This window comes from Gadus macrocephalus, chromosome 12 (genome assembly GCF_031168955.1).
Source record: "Gadus macrocephalus chromosome 12, ASM3116895v1".
NCBI classification, from domain to species: Eukaryota; Metazoa; Chordata; class Actinopteri; order Gadiformes; family Gadidae; genus Gadus; species Gadus macrocephalus.
The window spans coordinates 9,443,167-9,457,963 of NC_082393.1; the positions used below are offsets into that span (position 1 = coordinate 9,443,167).

Consider the following 14,797-nt stretch of genomic DNA (forward strand, 5'->3'; position numbering starts at 1 on the left):
CCCCCAGTCCGCCCCTGGCTGCCATAGACTCCCATGACAGAATAATAAAAGAAAGGTACAAAAACAATAGGTTGTCTCGCTTCTCTGCTTTACCCCAAAATATTATCGTAATGACATTCATACTTACAAATACTTTTTTAACTAACTCAAAGCGAAGTGCTCTTTTAGCCCTATTCAAAAACAAAGGCCTAAAGTAAAGGAGTAAGGTTAAATCACACCCTATGCCAGCGTTTCCATAAATAGGGGTCAAGGGAGATTGTTGACCTACAAGCTATATAAATTGAATAGTGCATGATTTGTAGCCAAAAACGAAACTACCTTTGGCACAATATGCAGATAGCAAATGTCATTCAAGGTATTTACAATCTATAATTATGAATTATAACAGGACAAAAGGGAAATAAAGTACATAGCCTATTCGTAGTGTCAAACTGTATAATAAAATGTAATACATTTGGAGAATAACGTTAAAAAAAAATAATAATAACGTCCATGTTTCTGTCTTGGCCGGGGCTTGTTATTATATTTGTCAAGAATAACTATCTTAAACAAATTACTTACGGCATATTTAGAAAAGAAGATTAATTGCGAGTTATGTGCGTAAGAACGAGACCAAGGATCAATCCAACGAAGTATACATTTGGTTTATTTTGACATTTTAGCCGCCTCTGGAGATATTTGCGCGTGTGCATAGCTCCGGCAATCCGTCCAAAACATGACGTGAGGCTCGTTCCTTCCCTGTTATCTGTTGTTGATCCCGGTCATTTTGGAGTTTGCGGGGGGGGAACACCATGCTACATACGATTATTTTCTGTTATGTTAATTATGGAATGTGTTTAACCACAATATAAGAGAGACATACACATACAACAGTAACGGTGAAGTGGTGGAACCTTGTTTTAATGTGTCCCCTTCGGTGTAGTTTGTGCGGTGCACCGTTTGATTACCTAGCAACAGGAACAGTGGTAAACGTTGTAAGACATGTTAACGTGTTTGTTTTGACAAAGGTAATTCACGTCGCCCTTTAGTGTTTATTTCTGCTTCTTGATGTTGAGTCATCTTACCACTGCAGGAAATAACTAAAGAGATATAACGTCATGCCATTGCTTGAAAACCGAAGTGTGTGTCTTTATAACGTACTTGTATTTGTTCGTCCTAGGATGTTTTCTCCAGCCTCATCTCAGCCTCTTGATGAAGAGACATTCTACCTGAAGTGTAGAGCTGTCTACATCTCTGTATTTAGATCCAGTTTGACGAGTATCACTTCAAAACAACAGTTATGCCGTGGTAAGTTACATTAATGTTTGGTCCTCGTTTCTCAGCCGACACATATCCTCGCTTATCATGTTTCTACGATCACTAATATAATAATGTTTTGTTATTTTAATCATTTAATTAAACTCCAACTCTAGCCATCCATGACTTTAAAATTACGTGAGCATCAAGTTAATTCATACAACCATTAGGTTGTTGATCACCATGTATATTGTTAAAGCAGCATGTTGGCTCCGGCCATAATATTATCAAGTGCAAATCATCTTTACTTATGCACCTTTGTTACATCCCGCTTTTTGTGGGTTTTAATTCTCAGTTTGAAAACTTTGTGCTTCGGCTTTTGTCAACTACCTCAACTGTATGTTTCTGTATTTCTCCCCCATTCTATAGTTCTCCAATTGGCTGGAAGGAATCCCTCACTTAAAACTCTCAGCAAGTACTGGACGCCAGCCACTTCCAATCTCAACTTTGATGATTTCTGTGAGATACTCAAGTTGGAAAAGCAGACGGATGAAAATGAGCTTTTGAGAATTTTCAAAGGAATGGATGCAAACGGAGATGGCTTTATATCGCACAGTAAACTGGAGAAAGCCCTAACTACAGTAAGTAGCCTTGAGCATTTGCAGAAATGCCGACGACGTGTGTCATGATAATGACACTGATACTACATTTTGATTTGGGAATTTCCTTTATTGAACACAAAAAGTCCCAAACTGTTGTCATATTTTGTGGTGAAAGAGATTATAAAATAGGTTGTTATCCATTTTAAGAGTAGAACGGGTATATTAAACCGTTTGAACACTTGGTGGCCATTAGTAAAAAGAAGCAAAACATGATTACAATCAGGGGTTTTCTACGTTCTTATCCAAGCAACTTATTTTGTATTCACCAATTAAACGCTTGTATCTTACAAACTTCCAGAGTGGTGAGAAGATGACAGCTGAGGAGATCAGCGCCATTTTCTCAATAGCTGATGCCAACAAAGAAAGCAAATTAGATTATGCAGAGGTAAGCCTGTATATGTGTGATATTTCCTGTATCAGCATACAGTCATACATGACTATTGTTGTTCTCCTTAATCTTCCAAAGAAACTTTTAAATCATCCAAGAGTTGTTTTAAGGCCATCTCAGATTATATCTTTCACGTTGAAGATCAGTCAGGTTTTATCAACCTATTTTTTCATTATGGTAAAAATAATAATATGATAAGGCTGCACAATTGGTTGCATATTAATCCATATTGCAATTTCCACCTAATCGTGACAGGCCGCCATTAATGCATAAGAAGAATAGACTTCGTAGATTTCGTAGGCCCCCAACAAACAATGTTATCAACTCGGCAGTAACCGATCAAAGGACCCAAAGGACTTAACATAAAGGGGGCTAGAGTCCTGCAATGTCACGTGGGTGCTATTATGTGCTATATGTTGACAAATTGAATGCATAATCGATAATCACAATGACAATATTGGGCAAAATACAAGCCCTACATTGCAGCAAACTAATGAGTGTACTCCTGGTGGAACCTTAGTTCTGCCGAATGCTGGCTACAACGGCAGAGCGGTGCCAGTCCGAGGCTCTCGAGAGGCTGGAGGCCGATGCCAAGATGAGAAGGCAGAACTTCGGGAGCCAGATAGATGGCAATCCAAAGAGCGCCACGTACTCGTCTGCATCCCCCTCAGCAGCAGTACCCACAGCGACAACAGCAACCCTCCCCCAGCCTCCATCGGAATCACAGAGGCAAGATTCTGACCCGGCACTCAAAAAAGGTTAGACAACTGTATTCATCTTCTGCGCAACATTTAAGTCACTCTAGTCGGTTTCACAGCATAACAGATGCAACATCCCCAGTATCTCCACTTTTGTCTGTTGCCAAAGAAACAAAATCTGTTTAAAATGTTAGTTTGATTAGGTCTAGGTCACCAGCCAACGGCAGTTTTTTTGCATATGCATCTTTTTTTTTAAGTATTTCCTCTGTGTAGGAACAGTCCTTAGTCTAAGGAGGGCAGTAGATGTTTGGCTTAAGCAGGCTTACATGAGATACATATTGGTTTTTCAATTAATATTTATTTGTGTATTTCACAAAAAATTGCCTTAATTTGTTTTGTCTCCTGAGCCACGATATTTCGAAGAGAGGAGAATTGGGAAATAGTGTAGTGGTCACTAATGAAGGCGATGGGAAGTGTGTGGTGGGAGAGGGGCGTGGGGTGGGTGGGAGAGTATAGCTATAGTAGGGTTGATGGAGAGAAAGTAAGAGCAAGTCTCTTTAAGAGATAATGCTATAGATATTTGGGCACTGGTACAGGTAGTCACTGCTGGATGACGAGGCAGGTCCTCTTCCAACCGCCCAATAAAATGTTTGGGTTGGATGACAGGGTTGGATGCGTGGGATTATCACATGACCGAAGCGCTCAGTTCGAATCGAACTATACATTGTTTTTAATGAGTTGCCATGAAATGTCAGCATTTCGTTGCCACACTTTAGATACACATTTGGAAAGAATAGAAAATGGCACTGACCTTTTCTGATTCGATAAGCTGTTAAACAATTAGCTCCCCTGACTCGCAATATCAAAGATTGATGGTACCATTTTAACTCATTACCGAAATGGAAAAGTAGATCTGCTTACCTCATAATATGTACCATAGTCATCTGACTTGATGGATTTCAAAATGTGGTAATTTTCAGAAACAACAGCATTGTGGCTTACGTGGCCCTCCACTCTCTTGTCGGTTTCCAGTAATTTCCCCCGGATACACCAGAGATTTCTGATCAACTTGTCCTTTCCCTGTTGTACAAATGTGTGTGTGTGTGTGTGTGTGTGTGTGTGTGAATGATCTAGAGAGTCGAACGCCGTCCCGCGTCTCCTCTGCACGCAGCCGCCGGTCGTCCCTATCGTCGACCGGCGTCACCATGACCGCCAGCAGCGTAAAAGCCGGTGGAAAGACACTGGAGCCCGCAGCGTTACAGGTAGCAACCGTCCCACACTCCTTCTCTACAGATAAACCTCCCCCATCCCACTGAAGGGCAGATGGATGGAGATAAATACATAGCGTCTGGGAACTTGTGATGTTACAGCAGGAGGCAAGATCTAGAGTGTTAAACTTAAGAAGCAAGCATAAAAAAATGACATGTACAACACAAGGACCGTGCCTGTTTCAGCCATGCAGATCCCATACTAACCATACTCTCCTTTACGTTTAAATGTAATAGAAAGTAGACATCTTAACCCTGTCTTTACATCAAAACAAACAAGCGGATTTATTGCAGCCACCTGATGCCACCATTAAAAATACTAAGAACCATCTCACCTAGAGAACAGGCCGGACATTGTGTCCACAGCACAGTATTGATTTCAACTCTTTGGTTTGTGTACTTTGCTTTTCCTTAACCTCTGCTGCTGTTCTTTACAGCAACAACAAAAGGTAAGTCCAGTGAAGGCAGCAGATAAATAAATAACTGGAACAACCCCCCTGCCGTTCTCAGAGCCAGAGGCACTGTAGCAAGATTGGAAAGGGCCAGGTGTCGTTAAGGAGAAAGTGTGTGTGTGTGTGTGTGTGTGTGTGTGTGTGTGTGTGTGTGTGTGTGTGTGTGTGTGTGTGTGTGTGTGTGTGTGTGTGTGTGTGTGTGTGTGTGTGTGTGTGTGTGTGTGTGTGTGTGTGTGTGTGTGTGTGTGTGTGTGCGCGCGCGCCTGCGCCTCTGGTTATTGCCTTGTAGAGAAGTTCCCCATCACCTGTTTGTCGCCTTTATTGCCATGGCCAGGCCTGATAATTGTGTCAGTGCCTGCACTGCTGTAGGTGTGTTGCTTCTAATTGGGATAAAACTTTATTTCAAACAGGGAAAAATTTGACACATTTTGTGTTTGAATGGAATTCCAAGAATTATATATATTTCTTTGCACGTTTGTATTGGATGAGAATTACAAATAGGCTAAGGGGGGCAAGAGTTGGAGTGTATCTGTGTTCACAGCTACCAGTAAATCAGAGGCCCAACCAAGGTTTGTGACAGCGGTCTGTATTAGTCGGCCGGGTGACCTCTCTGTAGGGGCATCATTTCTGAGGCCTTTAAAGAAGCAGATGTGTTGCCTGCGGCAATTTCCTTCTCATACTCTCGTACTGTCTGGACAAACCGCCAAAGTGTTACGATTTGATCTGTTACACTTTTCTCAGCCCAAGATAAATACTCTGAGAAAATTGCTTTTTTCCAAAGCAGTGACAGGTTCCCTGTTATGATACTTTATGGTACTTAATGGTGCTTTATCGCACTTCATACTACTATGTTTCTTTATTTAACTTGTCTACCAAGAGGAAATATGGCCGGTTGTAGCCCCGTGCCAGAGCCTCAATGTCCTTCTTCTGTGTGTCCACATTAACTGTGTTTTCCTTTAATGCGTCTCTGATGGCGTGTACTAAAATTTCATTCCCTGGTTTCTATGTTCAGTCTATAAATAATGGCCTCGTTTCGACCGCGATCGAAGACAAAAGGGAACAAAGGGATTTCCAGAATGAGAAATAAATGGACGATTTCATAAATATTTCCAAAGTAGCCGCTTGATATTTTTCAAATGATCGTCGGCCAAGATTGATAACCTGTATTCATCAAAATAAATAAATACTAAAGATTTGGAATTTTCCCTGTGAGGGACCGTGGTAGGTGATTTGGTCCCGCTCTTTATTCAAATGTGACGGAACACTACTGCCCTCTTTTGGACAGACCGATGAATAGCAAAAATACCTTGACCTGCCCGACGCTAGTCAAAAGGCATTTTTACACTGCCAAATACGTACGGTCGCGGCTTGGTAAGGAAAGTTCCTCTGGTAGGCCTACTTTCTCGTAGATCGCATCATCTTTCCCGTCTTCGTTAAATGCGCCTTTATCACCTTCTCTCCCATGATGGACAGCAGCTCGCGGATTTCACCGTCCCGCCAGTTAGAACTACTCATGTTGATATCGCTGCGTTGTCTCTGTTGTAGAGACAACGCAGCAAGAACTCTACCCAAGTCCCGCCGCTTGGACCGCAAAGGTGTCTAACGGCATTTACATGAAAATGAAACCCCCTATATATGTAGGGTCCGATAGGGTAAATTGGGGTGTGAAATCAAGCCGGTATATTACCTCGATCAGTGTAAATACGTAGACCATGCTGGGCATATTTGGCAGTGTAATAACGCTTTCCACCACACGGAGGACTTTATGGCTATCCAAAGGCGCTTCAATTTGTTTGCAGGAAAGGTTTGTTTCCTTCATAGTATAAATTGTTCCTCTGAAAAGAGTTGATTTTGGTCAAACATTAACTGGATAAATTTATGTTTTTAATTTTTAAGTACAAGCAAGCACACCCGTTCTCATCTTCACACACCATGGTAACGGTGAGTTCTGTGCCCCCGCCCCCAGAACTGGCAGCATGTTGGTGTTAGAGGGTGCTTCTTCCTGGAGGAGGAGGAGGGCAGCATCAGCTCCCTGCAGTACCGCTTCCACCTGCCCCAGCGGTCGTCCGTCTACCTCAGCATCCAGCCCCTCAGCCTGGGCCATCACACGCCTGGTAACTATACAAGTGTGTGTGTGAGATGAAGACCAACATTAATTGATCTGTTTCTACAAATGTATTTATTGCTGGTCGCATTGGAAGAGTGCTGACCAAGTGTGTATTTCAATAGTAAAATAGACATTCTCATTGTGGACACAGATGATAGATTGGCAGTTTCATATTAAACAGGCCAAATGTAGCAGGATACAATTCTATAAATGAGAAAGAAAATTATGGGGATTTTTGTGTATATTTTTTTATCAGGCACTGTAAAATCCAGTCCCTTCTCCGTTTTTTTCGTATATTTTAATTGATTAATTAAGGGCGCCACCAGAGGGCGCCCCCAACGCATTTGCAGGTCGCCTATGCCGAGCGCCGGCCCTGTTTGCAGGAGAAGTAACTTGGAGAAAATAATTTCATTATTCATTTAAACTTTGCACAATCACCATGTTAACAGCTAGTGGTACAAACGTAAATAATCTCAAGCTATGCTCCTTCAACAGAAACTTGTGACCATTCAGGTGTAATTTCCCTTCACAATAATCCTTTTGACATGTCATTTTTCTGCTCTTCCCAGACAAGGTTTCCTCAGGGAGCTGGATGACGGTAGACACTGCTATCTTCGTAACGTCAGCAGGGCAAAGCAAAGAGGAATGTACCCTTGTGTGTTTCACAGAGGCCAGGGATGAAGAAGTAAGTGTGCGTGTGCACGATTCTTTCGAGCAGTGGTGGGGGTTAGGTCTGGCTGCACTTACAGCCAGTGCATTAACATTAGGGATGGGTCAGTCACGAACGATTCGTTCACAACGAACAGATCCCGAAGGTGAATGACGAGAACTGATTCCCAAAACAAGAGAACTGATTCTTTGATTCTTTATTTTTTTTAACATAAATCCAAAATATGGTCACGTATATGGGGGGGGGCAGACCAGACACCTGTGAGATTCCCTGTCAAATTACGTAATCTGACTTAACGAACAAATCAAACGAACAAATAAAACGAACAAATCGTGATAGTGAACGGAACTGAAAGAACTGATTCCCGTAAAATAAGTGTTTTGCCCATCCCTGGTTAACATCAACCCACTAAAAAATAAATAGCCTTGTGTGTTACCCCATTACGACAACTGAGCAGCTCTAGTGAAACTGGGTTTCACAATATTTAACTTTCCCACAACTCAAAGGGTAACCTCAAGGTACATTCCACTAAGGCCCCGTTTACATGAGGACGCTTGCGGGTAAAAACCACCAAATATTTTATCGGAAGTGCCTTTCGTTTAGATCGTGACAGCGTTTTTAGGGCTTAAAAACGCAAAAATCTGAAACCACCCTCCAGAGTGGAAAACTTGAATACGCTCCGCCGTAGCGTTTCTGTCTACACTGCCAAGACGCAAAACTCTGCTCAGATCTGCTCACGTCGCGTACGCGTTTACGTCACATACATGTCCCAGTACAGGGATATAAACAAACAGGTTGGATTATTTCGATGCGTCGGGCCGTCAAGCTGCTCTGGCAGCTCTAATAAATTTACAGGAGTCTTTCCACGAAATGTACAGGATATGTACAGATAGTATTACTGAACAGAGAAGGATCTGTAATTATGTTTTGGTTTTCGCGGTGCAGATAAGAAGGAAGATTCTACGCATGCGCTCAGACATGGTGGTGTTGTGTGATGGTGTATCACAGCACCACCTAGCCGCCTGACATGCATACCCAATCGAAATCCACACACTTTTGCGTCACCGTATGCACGCAGATTTCCTCCTGAAAACGCTCGTCTAAACGCAGAATAAAAAATGAAGACGCAACGCCACTTTTGCGTCTTCTGTTCAGAACGTCATCACGTAAACGTAGCCTAAAGCTTTGACTTATGCCAATTCACTCCTTTCCTTCGCCTTTCCTCCCATTGAATAAACTCAAATGAGTGACTTGAAACACTCAGGGGTGGACTTTTTGCTTATGAACAGAGGTACGTGTGGTGTGGAGAGCTTGCCGCTGGGAGCTACTTCCTGCTGCCCTTCACCAGCGGCTGCAGGCTGAGGAGGAGGAGAAGAACGGCCACGCCAACCAAACCAGAACCACTGGTGTACCGCACAGACAGTGGGGAGCTGGATCTTACCAGGGCGCTCCGGTGTGTGTGTGTGTGTGTGTGTGTGTGTGTGTGTGTGTGTGTGTGTGTGTGTGTGTGTGTGTGTGTGTGTGTGTGTGTGTGTGTGTGTGTGTGTGTGTGTGTGTGTGTGTGTGTGTGTGTGTGGGGAGCCTTTTACTTTTTATTTACAAAAATTGGCCTTTCTCAGGGGAGATATAATGACACTATTTTATGTAAGCTAGTTCGTCAATAAAAAAAAAACAATTGTTGTCAAAATACTGGAGATACATGAAAGGTGGTGCTGAATGAAAAGTGGTCAACAGTTGTATTCACGTGTCATTGTTCACTCCGCCACAGGGAGGCGCTGTCTGACATCTTTGACGTGATCGACCTCGATGGGAACGGCTTAATCAGCCTAGAGGAGTACAACTTGTTTGAGCTAAGGACCAGCGGGGAGAAGTGTGACGAGGAAGCCTGGGCTATCTGTAAAGGTGACCCGCCCATCATTTTCCTACAATAATGTGATCAATGATCACAATCATTTCCTCCCAATCTGAGAAAATGTATATGATACGTTCAATGCTGAGCGTTGTTTTGTTTTGGTCCAACTGCTTTTTTTGTTAGTTTGTGAGGTTTGTTCCATGAGTGCAAATGTGACACACGCATACAAACCCCACAACCCAAGTTCCTGGAATTCCCTGTGTCATTCTAACAGAGGAGTGCCTGTAGCTTAGTGATGAATAATAACCCACTAGTATCCTCACAATATCAGCAACATGCTTTGCGGTGACGGAGGTCACAATCAGACCTGTGGTCTTATGATATATTTCATTCCCTTTTCTCTTTCCATATTATATTCCTGTCTCCGTTGTCCTGTCCATGCAGTCTCAAAATGCAGCTGTTGGTGCCACATTTGGTTCTCTTCTACCATGTCTGTTTGTTTATCTCCTCGGCACGCGCCTGGCACCAGAGACCTTTGACACCAGGAGGAACCAGCTGACCCGGCAGGGCTTCATGGAGCTGCACCTCATGGAGGCCACAGAGAAGGACGGGGACCCGTCGGACCTCTGGCTCACCCTGGAGGCCATGGGCTACAACCAGGCCCTGGAACTGGTGGAGGCAAGCAGCAAAGAACCAACACGTATATTTAACCATCTCTGTAGATATTAAGTTCTGTCAAAGTGAATCGGTTCACCGTTAAAGTATAATGTGTATTAATTTCTGTTTCTCTGTTTCGAAACAAATTAGACGTACTCACACTGATTAAACTGGTTCTCAGCTTCTATATAGAACTTGAACATGTCTTAATTGGTAGTCAGTAAGCATGTGCATTGCACTCAGAAAGATTGTTGTTGTGGTAAGAAAACTAAGTGATGCTACGTGACAGGAAATAGTTGAGTCAACTAACTACAAATAGCAGCAGGCTGAGTACAGGTGGAAAGTATGACATGATGGAACAATGGCATCTTCTATTAGTACATTCTTTATCAGAAGACATGAACAAGTGGGTGGTCAGTTTCTTATTAGGACACATATTAACTCCACCCAATGACCTCACTCACTAACAAACCCACTCACTCACTCACACACACTTACTCACTCACTCACTCTCACACACACTCACTCACTCTCTCTTTTCCTACTCTCTCACACGCCCACACGTGGATATGCAGGCGTGTCCGTTCCAGATGGACGTGCACTGCGAGGGCTGCTCTCCGTCCCTCCAGCCGCTCAGCCTGGACTGGGGCTCCCGGCTGCTGAACCAGGTCCTGCAGAAGTCCATCGTGGCCTCAGCGGGGGAGGCCCGGGCCCTCAGGGGCCACGACAACGTCCTGGTGTACACCTACCGGGGGGACCACCGGATCTCCTCCCTCGTGGCCAACAAGGTAGAGAGGGGCTGGACCATCACTGACTTCTGCCTGAATGTTACTATATTATTTGGAATGGCCTTACCCAAACCAAAAATTCAAAGGACATGGATATATCGGTGTTGTTTTGGTTTTGATCGGTAACGCATGATTTGGACTAAATGTGACCTTCCCCTTCCGAGATCTCAATTCCTCTTTCCAGTTTGAACTTTATATGTGGGCAATGCATTTATGAAATCATTATGGCTGTAGCTATTTTATACTGGCTATAATTAATATGTAGCCTTGGCCGTGTGTGTGTGAGTGTGAACCTCAGGCAACAACTAAGTGTTGAGCCCTGTAATATAATTTAATTCTGGGTTTTTAACAAAATGTTGACCTGTTGGATGATCAATTGAAATACAAAGCACATTTTGAGACATAAATACCGTGGATAACATTCTGTCCTGTAAAGCCAAGTCACAACTTACAACTGCCTACAAGAGGACCCAAGCACATTTCTGCTTGTTTGTGTTGCAGGGCATCCAGAAAGTGACTGTGCACGTGAACAATGAGCACAGCAAGAATTGCTGCAGCAGCAGAGGCATGAGTGTGTTTGCTGTGGAGGTACCAGCCAAAACCAAGATGGTGAGCAGAAACTCCTACCTCCAGCTCTCTGTGTGTGTGTGTGTGTGTGTGTGTGTGTGTGTGTGTGTGTGTGTGTGTGTGTGTGTGTGTGTGTGTGTGTGTGTGTGTGTGTGTGTGTGTGTGTGTGTGTGTGGGGTGGGGGTTAATGAGGTATTTAGTAACACACCTGTGAAAGGAATTGTGTCATGTTTGGTTGTTGTGATAGCAGTTGTGACAAAAGACAAATTTACTCAAGACGGGAGAACATATTTTGTCATGTTTTGACCGCAAGTTCAGCCTTGCCCTTTATAGTTTGTTCGCTGTTAACCTGTAATATCACCTGTAGTTGTGGTTGTATCATGCAACTAAACCCATCTGTGATTGAGCCTGCTGTCTCTGTGTCTGTGCCTGATAAGTAAATGGTTGAACATTAAGAAGAGGCTGGATATATCAATGCATATCTGACTGTTCGTGACCTACTGGCAAGCAATCACATGTTTGTATCTTAAAAAAAAAAGGATGGTTGATTCACCTATTATAGACAACAGTGTAGGCTAATATGTACCACTACAAATGAGTTCACCAGTTTTGCATATCTTTAAAATAAATAATTAAATAATAATATGTTGATTACCCTTTACCGTAAATAATTTAATAGAGGCACCAAAAAATGTATCTTAACAATCTCCCCTCTTGATACTTGGCTGTTTGAATTTTTGCCGCCTCTATTATATATTTTACGGTAGCCAGTAATCGACTTGTGTGGACTTCCTGGAAACATGGACCTACCGGTAAGGCACAGACTTGGAAAAATTTATTTTTTAATACACACCCGTTACGCTAACTAAGTTGTTGATGCTTTGTTTTATGTGTAGGGACTAGGGCCGCAACAATGAATCGATAAAAATCGAATTACTAAAAGCGTTGGCAACGAATTTGGTCATCGATTCGTTGAGTCGTGCGATACGTCACTCGTAGGCACGGCACTGTTTACAGCAAGCTGCCGACAGGTTGTTTCATGGTTAATGCACGCCCACAGCGAGCTTTAGTGTGAGCGACCACAGCTTGTATTTTGGTCATATCTTAACACTGGACTGTTGGCCTATATAAAAGTGTTGTAGCTTCACTGTCTTTGGGTTAAAAAAACTCCTTCAACTCAGTATCCGTCCGTCTAGTCCAACCAAAAACTGTCAGCTGCTGCCGCTACAGACGGTGTGCAGACGGGCTCGGAGTTGGCACCACGTGCATCAACAGTCATTAAAAGCAGCATTACTAATCACACAACCGGATCATGGTGTAGAAAGTCCCGTCAGTTAAAAATAGTAATCCAGTTTTTAAATCCATGTTAAAATCTGCAGGATACAGAGCTAGTTATCTCAAAAAATGTAGCAAACAGTGTCAAATGTGATGTATTCAGGTCGTCTCAGTAATATGATTGATGTGTTCAAATGCAACACCAAAAAAAAGAAAATTTAGATTTTGGACAAAAACTTTTTTTCCCAGCAATATAAAATAGATAGTAACGATGGAATTATGACCTGTTTAACGTCCTATCTTGAGCTATGATCATCTTATCAGCAATTAAAGCAATAATACAAGTTATATTTCAACAAAATAATAGAAAAGTATCAATAAAGGCTTTGATCTTTAAGGAGTCTCGAAAATGTTATCAATATCAATAAAAATTAACGATCTCCTGTCATCTGAGAGAAATTAAGATGATTTCATTTCTTTTTAACCGTTAGTATTTACCGGTTAAAGATCTTATCGGTTAACCATGGACATCCCTTATATATTGTATGCATATATAAATGTATATCATACATTGTATGTTTTTTTTTAATGTTATCCCAGTTATGATCTTTTATATTTCTATAATTTATTATTACTTTTAATAGTTCTGGGACATTGGAGCAATAAACTGGTGTTTTTACACTTTAGTCTGCACTGTGAATTTGAAGTGATGTTCAGTTTTTGAATAAAGATGCGGCAATTACAATTATACATTTTTTTTATCTGATTTATCGATTCATCGAAAAAATAACCGACAGATTAATCGATTATTAAAATAATCGTTAGTTGCAGCCCTAGGAACCCTTGTCATGCTACTGCAGAGGTCTGGTGCTTTTTGAGCAATATTAGTGGTTAAAAAATGGAAATTTGGAAGCGTTCACACCAACCCTAGCCAATATAATGCAAGCAATTTGGGCTATTACATTGCTCCGGGAATTCGTGGGCAAGCTCTATACTCGATTATCGATGAAAAAAGCATCTGAAAAAAAAAAAAGAGTTACACTTTAATCATGGTTATATTGGATAGATAAAAAAAGATTGTGATGGGGCTCATTAAAGAACAATGTCTACTGCGATCTCTACTAGGTTCACCAGCATGTCCTACCCATCAACGAGAGACAGGAGTGGACCTACTGCTGTGTGGAGAGCTCCCTGCCCAGCCAATGAAGTTCTACAGTGTGACTGTAGTATGATCTTTAATATTTATCAAAATGTGAATCTATAATCTTTATCTATAATTTGCATTTATCGATAGCACTAATGTGATGGCTCAATGTCGATTTATAAGTTATCTTGTTTATATTTGCATATACATATTTTGAAGGTACTGTAAGCTAGTGTTATGTTTGTTTCATGTTTAATGTAAAGTTTTAAGAATGCCACGCACTCAAAACCATCTGAAAATCATGAAGGTGTACTCGTATAGTTTATCATCCTTACTGTGTGTTCACACCAAAAGTGGTGCGAATATTTGCACCACATGTTCGCAAGTTTGATCCCACACACTTCAAAACTCTGTGCAAGTCTAGGAATAGCGGCTTACCTCTTGTGAACGCCAACGTTTCTTTCCTCCAATTAATTCTCAACCAGGGCTGAGATAACAACCACTATGAGTCTTTCGTCGAAAAACCCAATGCAGAGGCATCCGTAGGCGCACACAGCTCTTGTGTAGCGTCACGAAGGAACCATATGGGAGTCCTGTTTTCAATAAAGTATTAAACCACCACCCTAAACATCTCTGGTGCGGTGGCGACACCTAGGCATACAACAACTATTGCATCCCACATATTGTCACTGGAAAGGACCAAGGAGGGGGCCAGAAAGTCCAACTAATAATAGTCCGAACTCTCCCAGGATCCTTGGAAGGGTAATTTCAACTTGAGCAAAGTGTTAGAATCGTGCAAATCCGCATTAACTAGGTTGTTCGCGTCATGCCAGTCATCTATTCTTGACACATTTTTCTGGCAGAAAATTTGCCTCTAAATGTGTCTTGCATTGACTTTGTATGGATTCTTGCCGCACTTTCTTCTTTGGTATGAAGGCACCATGTAAGATGATAATAGACAGATAATGTAAGCATTGATTTTCTAAGAGAATTTATATAAATTAATAACTCATCATGTTCCTAGTGCCTTTAT

General features: G+C 42.0%; 1 protein-coding gene across 1 annotated transcript; it reads left to right on the forward strand.

Annotated features, from left to right (window-relative positions):
* Nucleotides 1-734: 734 nt before the first annotated feature.
* efcab7 (EF-hand calcium binding domain 7) lies at nt 735-10,005 on the forward strand. The gene is made up of 11 exons (XM_060067176.1): nt 735-1,007; nt 1,160-1,287; nt 1,666-1,877; nt 2,197-2,283; nt 2,807-3,044; nt 4,119-4,246; nt 6,671-6,830; nt 7,381-7,496; nt 8,771-8,934; nt 9,250-9,383; nt 9,778-10,005. Exons 2-11 carry the CDS (start codon nt 1,161-1,163, stop codon nt 9,870-9,872), a joined length of 1,461 nt encoding a protein of 486 aa, XP_059923159.1. The 5' UTR covers nt 735-1,007; nt 1,160; the 3' UTR covers nt 9,873-10,005.
* Nucleotides 10,006-14,797: the final 4,792 nt, after the last annotated feature.